The 7,352-nt window shown below is 29.5% G+C and overlaps 1 protein-coding gene across 2 annotated transcripts in view; it reads right to left on the bottom strand.

The window, feature by feature from the left end:
* Nucleotides 1-6,665, bottom strand: part of LOC100201883 (gamma-tubulin complex component 3 homolog) — a 45,957-nt gene extending 39,292 nt beyond the window's left edge. Inside the window, exon 1 of one of the 2 annotated variants that reach the window (XM_065788095.1) lies at nucleotides 6,332-6,665. In XM_065788095.1, coding sequence (XP_065644167.1) covers nucleotides 6,332-6,434 — 103 coding nt within the window. In that variant the 5' untranslated portion in view covers nucleotides 6,435-6,665. The remainder of the gene's footprint in view (nucleotides 1-6,331) is intronic. The other variant, XM_065788094.1, reaches the window with a different exon arrangement.
* Between the last annotated feature and the right edge of the window lie 687 nt (nucleotides 6,666-7,352).

Here is a 7,352-nt window from a genome sequence, read left to right on the forward strand (position 1 = left end):
TTAACAAATGTGTTAAGCTCATTTTTGATGCAGTGTTAGAACAAGGAATTTTGGCTGTTAAAACAAGGAATACAAAATTTCTAGTAAATGAAATAAAAATGGAAACTAAAAGTGTTATAGGTTATATATGGTAATAGCTGTTTTTAAATAAAATTAAAAATAGAGTTAATTTAAAAATGTTAACCCTAGTTAATGCAAGAGTTTTTACTTTATACTACCTGAATATATCTGTATGCTATATTTTTATTATATAATTAGTTCATAAACATTGTCTCTAATTGTTTGAAAATGTAGTAATCTGTACAAGTATTTGAAAAGTAAAGATAAGATATTTTTTTTAAAATAAATTTAAAAAATCCTCCAAAAAAACTACACAAAAATTTTGCATAGTTTGAGTACAGCCATAGTCTATTTTGTGAAACTTCTGAAAAAAACTTTGTGCGCTTTTTTGATTTGACACAACCTGTTAACTGCTAACTATTTTTATCACATAAAACTTGAAAAAATTAATTCAGACATAGCAAGAGCTATACTATAATTGTATATTTTTATATAGGTATGCTTATTTCAAGCATACATAATTGTAATAATAAAGCCTTTTTCAAGCAACAAAACCAGTTATTATTATCCTAATAAAAAAATTAAATTAGCAAATGTGTAAGTTAATTAATAGTGAAACTATCTTGCCTTATCTTTACCTAACTAAATAAGAATTGATTTTTTTTATTCTTTACTAACTTTTTTATTTTAATTTAAAAAAGAATAATCTTTTATAAAGTTCACTTAAGCAAAAAAAATCTTGAACAATAGATAACTACAGTATAGTTATCAATTCTAGATTTTTGCTAGTTGTTGTTGAAATTTTTTGTAAACTTGTTGTAATCTTTAAGATTATTAAATCCTTTTTTTCCAATCTTAGTATAAAAGTTGTCCTTGATGGACAGCATTCTTCTTCATATCCTGTAACCTCAGGGGTTCCTCAAGGTTCAATCCTTGACCCTATACTCTTTTTAATTTGCATTAACCATCTTCAAGAAATTCTCACATCTAAGGTGGCATTGTTAGCTGATGATACTACCATTTATTCTTGTCATGATAAGAAGCCAACACTCTCTGATTGCTTAAAGGGGGCATTTGAGCTTGAAGAGGATCTCACTTCTGCTACAGCATGGGGCTTACAGTGTCTGGTGAACTTTAATTCCGATAAAACTCAACTTTTTTCAGCGAATCGTTATAGTAATAATTTAGATCTTCCTATATTTATGAACGGTAATGTACTCAATGAGTCATCTACCCTTCATCTTCTAGGATTAACTCTTACTTCTGATCTTTCTTGGAAACGGTATATCAAATCCATTGCAAAATTAATATTTGCTAAGGTTGCATCTCTTTATTGTGCTCAACACTTTCTTACTCCGGATTCTATTCTTTATCTCTATAAATCTCAAATCTGTCCTTGCATGGAATACTGTTGCCATATCTGGGGTGGATCTTCTAATGATGCCCTTTCTCTTTTAGACAAGGTGCAAAGACACATTGTAAACATAGTTGGACCTGCTCTTGCAGCTAACCTCCAACCATTATCACATTGTCGTAATGCTGCTTCTGTTGCATTCTTGCATTCGTTTATATATATATATATATATATATATATATATATATATATATATATATATATATATATATATATATATATATATATATATATATATATATATATATATATATATATATATACATATAAACGTAATATATGGGCACTGCTTTAAAGAGCTAGCATCTCTTGTGCCATCTACTAAAATTCATTCTCCTGTTACTCATCATTCAATTAAGTGTCATCCTTTTTCTGTGACTGTTCCAAATGCTCCAAAAACGCTTATTCGTCTAGTTTTTTTCCTCGAACATCAGTTCTTTGGAACTCGCTTCCTTCATCTTGCTTTCCTAATTCAAATAATTTGCAATCTTTTAAGCCGTCTGTCAATCGTTATCTTGCTCTACAATCTTCATCTTTTCTCTTTCAGTAACTTCTAACTTTAATTAGTGGCTGTTTGCAGCCTTGTTGGAAGCGAAGATGTTTAAAATATATATATATATATATATATTTATATTAAAAACAACTGAGCATTCTTCAACCTTCTCTCTATTACATAAAATCATATATAAATACAAAATTATAATTCCCATGACAATTATAAAACTACAATAGTCATTAAAATAATAATCATGAATGAATGTGTGACTTTCATCACGTTTATCTAGATAACTTTGACCACGTAATTCACCAACTTTAATAGAACATGCCCTCTTGGTGAGTTAACTCATAAGTCTAATCGTTGTGGGGCTCTTATTATTCGTCCGGAGCGCGTTATCCTTTGTTCGTTGCATTCTTGAGAATCATTTCGAACTTGAACGGCATCCTCGTTATATCTTCCTTTACCGTTACCTACTTTATCTTTTGGTATATCAAGACCAGCGTTAAATGAGTCATTTATATTATGAGAGTCTGGAATACGGCAACACAAGTGTGAGATATGTCGTGGGAATACCCTATTTGCGGTTTCGACATCGAACGACCAGGTATTTTGCTTCCGTACGATACCTGGTATCCAAGACTGATCGCATTTTGTTTCTTGACCTGATTTTACCCAAACATTTTCACCTTCCTTGAATATGTTGTCTACTTCATATTTTTCGGCTTTCTTACGTGTATCGACACCTGGAATAAACGATGTTGGTTTTTGCTTAAATTGCTGCGATGGACTTTTACTACAGTTTGATGATATCGTCTCATTGTATAGTAATACTGCCAGAGTGATTGAGTAACGTGAGCGGGCGACTGTTTTTTAATTGTTCTGTGTATGTGTTCAACAATACCATTGCCTTGAGCTTGATGAGCTGCTCGATATTCTAAATCAATGCCCCATTCGTCAGCAAACCTTGTTAGCGTGTGTGAACGAAATTCATTGTCCATTAGAAGGCAAACTGGCGGTCCAAATAAGGAAAATATTTCTTCTAGCTTTCCAATAATTTCAGCCGCTGTTTTGGTTATTAGTTTACGCCACACCATATACCGTGATGGGCCGCAGTCAATCATTGATAAGCACAGTTCTGCACCTACATGCGTTACATCGAGGGCAACCCGATTCGAATTTACACTCAGCTGACTATGCTTCCATTTTATGGAATAAGGATCAATGGAGTTGCACTGGTTACAACTTGCAATTACTGCTGAAACCTCTTTACGTGATACATTCTGGTTGTTTTGTAAACAAAGTTGCAATGTTCGATCGACACCAAAATGACCAATTGAGTGAACTTTCCATATGTCTTTCTGCTGGATTAATCTGGTTGCACACACTGTTCTGCACCATTTTTGAGGGATTCGTGAAAGTCGATCGGCCAGATTTAGTTCAGATGGAATCCATTGTACAATAATCCTAATATCTTTTGCTATTTCCTTTATCGTATTCAGCCGTCTTTGTACTAACAATTGAGAAATTCCCCGAGTCTTTACACGATATTCTTCTTTTAAAACTGCGTTTAACCATCCCACGGTGCTCTTGCTATCGCTGTATACTGTGAGTTCTTTTATATCCCATTAACTGACTAAATTTAACCCTCGAAGTATCGAATCTAGTTCACTTATATTAATATGGTGCATATCACTCGTCGGTCATAGCCATGCTGCATCTTCAATAACTACTCCTACAATTAGAAGAACTACACCCAGTCCTATGGATGATGCATCACAGTAAAGCTCAGCTTTTCCATTCACTGGTACCTTTTCTTTCTCTTTTCTACAAATACTAATGGGCAGTGCTCTAAACTGACAATCATGTGGGTAATTCAAATGTTGATTACTTTATTTAACAAACTACCTAAAGGATATCTTTAGACTTATTTGTACATTAACAAATTACACAAAACAAAAAAATTGTAAATTAAATTTTCACTATTTTTGTTTATAAAATTCATGGTGAGTGCTTTAAACCTAATAATCTATTCCATGCCTTTGAGGGAACGGCAAGCTATTGATTGCTCTGCCTGACAATGGTTATAGTTTTTTGTTGCAACAACTTACCCATGGGATCTTAGATACTTTAAATACGTGCTAAACAAATTAAAGCTGTGGGCAAGTTGTTGCTACAAAAATGTATAACCGTGGTCAGACAGCAATTGGTAGCTCACCATTCATGCCGAGGCCTGCTTATTCTAACTAGTTTTAAAATTGCCTATAAAGATGTTTAGATTTTACTGTTAAAGATTTGTTTTAGTTTTGAGTTTTACATAAGTGGTGAAAGTTACAGCATCTGATTCAGAATTGTAATTAAAACAAGAAAATCTACTTTATGTTTTTTCATGCAAAAACAATGCAAAAAGAAAATAAGTATTCGTGTTGGAAGTTTTTTTGAAAGATCTCAACTGAAACTTTGGCAAATAATAGGTATTACTTATATTTGGACTCGTAGCGCCGGAAAAAGTCGTGGCCTTTCAGTAGAAGACATACAAAAGGATTTAGAAATTGGTAGCAATAAAACTGTAGTTGATTGGAATCAATTTTGTAGAGACATTGCTGTTACTTATTTCCTTAACAACCGTGTGCAATTAGGAGGGCCAGGTTCAATAGTGGAAATAGATGAATCACTTTTTTCAAGAAGGAAATACAACCGAGGTAGATTTAAAGAAGATCAATAGATTTTTGGTGTGTACGATATAGCAACTAAAGAAGGGTTATTCATTCCTGTAGCGCACCGCGATGCAGCAACCATATTACACATCATTATACAATGGATTCGTCCTGGAACCGAAATATGGAGCAATATGTGGGCAGCATACCAAGGTTTAGCAGCGCAAGGTTTTCAACATAGTACAGTAAACCATACTTTACATTTTGTTGATCCTGCAACAAATGTTACAACAAACAGGGTTGAGGCAATGTGGCAAAGAAGCAAAGCCAAATTTAAAGCTATGTTTGGACCCACAAATAGAGAAATGATTCCCGATTATTTGTCAGAATTCATGTGGGCGCAACGTTTTAAAGAACATTCTTATTTTCACTTTTGGAACCAAGTTGTAGATGAATATCCCATTTGATTATTATTTTTGTAGATAGTAACATTTGTCTATCTAAAATATTAATATATTTAAAAAAATATGTATATAATCTGAAAATAAAAAAAAAAACTTATTGAAATTCGAAGTTTTTTAAAGAAAAAAATATTAAAAGAAAAAGAAAATACACAACAAATGTCATCCATAGAATGTTTTAGCAGAATAAAAACCGGGCTATCAAGTTTTTTTAATGATTAAGTTCATAATGTTTACTGCCTTAATTATAACTTAGTCATGTTTCAAAAAAGATGGAGAATATTAGCGTTTTTGGTATAATTTTTTGACACTTCAACATCAAATTAGAGAACTTTCCTTTGGTTTTTAGGTCTATGTTTTTATAGGATTCTTAATCAGGAAAAAATTCTTTATCATAATTAAAAATAAAAATAGGGGGTAGAGATGTAAATTTGCGCCGTAATGCTTTAGTTGCCAAAGTGCAACTGGACAAATACTTAACATTATGCCATTAACATATGCAATTATGAAAAATATGTTGTAATATGAGAAAAAAAAAATGATTATATAAAAAAAACTTAAGAAAATAAAGTTTTTAATTATTAAAATTATTTAAAGTTTTAAATTATTTAAAGTACATATTCTTTATAATGCTATATATATAGATATATGCTTTATATATATATATATATATATATATATATATATATATATATATATATATATATATATATATATATATATATATATATATATATATATATATATACATGTATATATGCTTTATATATAAGTATATATATTTTATAATTGTTATATAAATTATTGAAAGTTTTTTATTATTTAAAGTATATATGCTTTGTTTATTTGGATTAAACCAATGTTTAATATTCAGTTTTTGCTTCAGTGTATCGCTTGATTTTTATTTAAATATTTTAATTAAATTAATTTATTAAAGATATTTTTGCACATCTTTTATTTCTTGATTCTTTAAATTTATTAATTTATTTAAAAGTTTATATAAATTAGGATTAAATAGCTCTAAATAAATTCGAAGAAAAATTTAAGTAATAATAACTAATATTTAAACTTTGCAATAGTTTTTAGTAACATGCTAAACTAAAATGTTATTGTTTAAACGTTTATTAATACACTATTATACTATTTTGTTTATAACGTATTTATATTTGCATAATTTAAATTTTATTTGCATTCTGACAACACATTATATACAATAAATATGTTCGCAAAGAAATTAACATACCATCCGTTAGACCTTGTGTATTTTGTCTCAGAACTTGTTTGCACAAAACGAACAATAAGTTAGATGGAGAGTTGACATCAATAGTTGCTTTTGATGAAGCCATACATTTAAATATTCTTTTCTATTTTACACATTCTATTTATATAGATTTGTTACCTAATTTTTCAGACATAGGCACAACTTCTCAAAAGTATCTGTTAATTATTACTTGTAAACACCAATAATTATTTTGTTTATTACGCAGAACGACTTACTTTACGCAGATGACTAAAATTTTTGTCTTATATAATAAAGACCAATAATAGGTCTACAATTATACATTAAATGCCGCTTTAAACTTTAAGCGGCGGTAAAAATTCAAATCTAAAAATACGGCCTTACAGATTTATAAATTCAAAACCTAAGAAGTTCATCAACAAAAACAAAAACATAGACCAAAAAGTGGAAATAGTTTTCAGATATCCTACTAATACCTAAATTGTTTTCAAAAGAATATAGTCTTTTTAATTTTCGATCGATTGACAGGAATAGTGCCTTAAAAATATATATTACAAAAATTGTAATACAAATATTGTCAAAATGCATTTGTTCAATGCTTTGATATTCTAAAATATAAACAAACCATGTATAACTTTAAAATTTTTTTTTAATTATAATGCAGAAACTCATGAATTATTTTTAATTTTGTCTCAGGTGACGGGGTTTTAAAAGATTTGAGAACTGAATATGAGTATAAAATGCAAAATATTCAACTTAAATTTGCAAACTAGTATAGTTATATTACTAGTATAGTTATATTATATATAGTTATAAACTAGTATAGTTATAGTATAGTTATAGTATAGTTATATACCGCTAACCATTTTTGTGATCTGTATAGTCTGTTTGTTCTGTTTTTTATCATCGTGTACCTGCACAGATTTTTATTATTCATTTTATTTTATTAAGATTTATCCCACAATATGTGCAACAACAATGAAATTTGGGTGCAGTCAAAACAAAAGAAGTCTAAGGTTAAAAA

The sequence above is a fragment of the Hydra vulgaris genome, chromosome 01 (assembly GCF_038396675.1).
Source record: "Hydra vulgaris chromosome 01, alternate assembly HydraT2T_AEP".
Classification (NCBI taxonomy): domain Eukaryota; kingdom Metazoa; phylum Cnidaria; class Hydrozoa; order Anthoathecata; family Hydridae; genus Hydra; species Hydra vulgaris.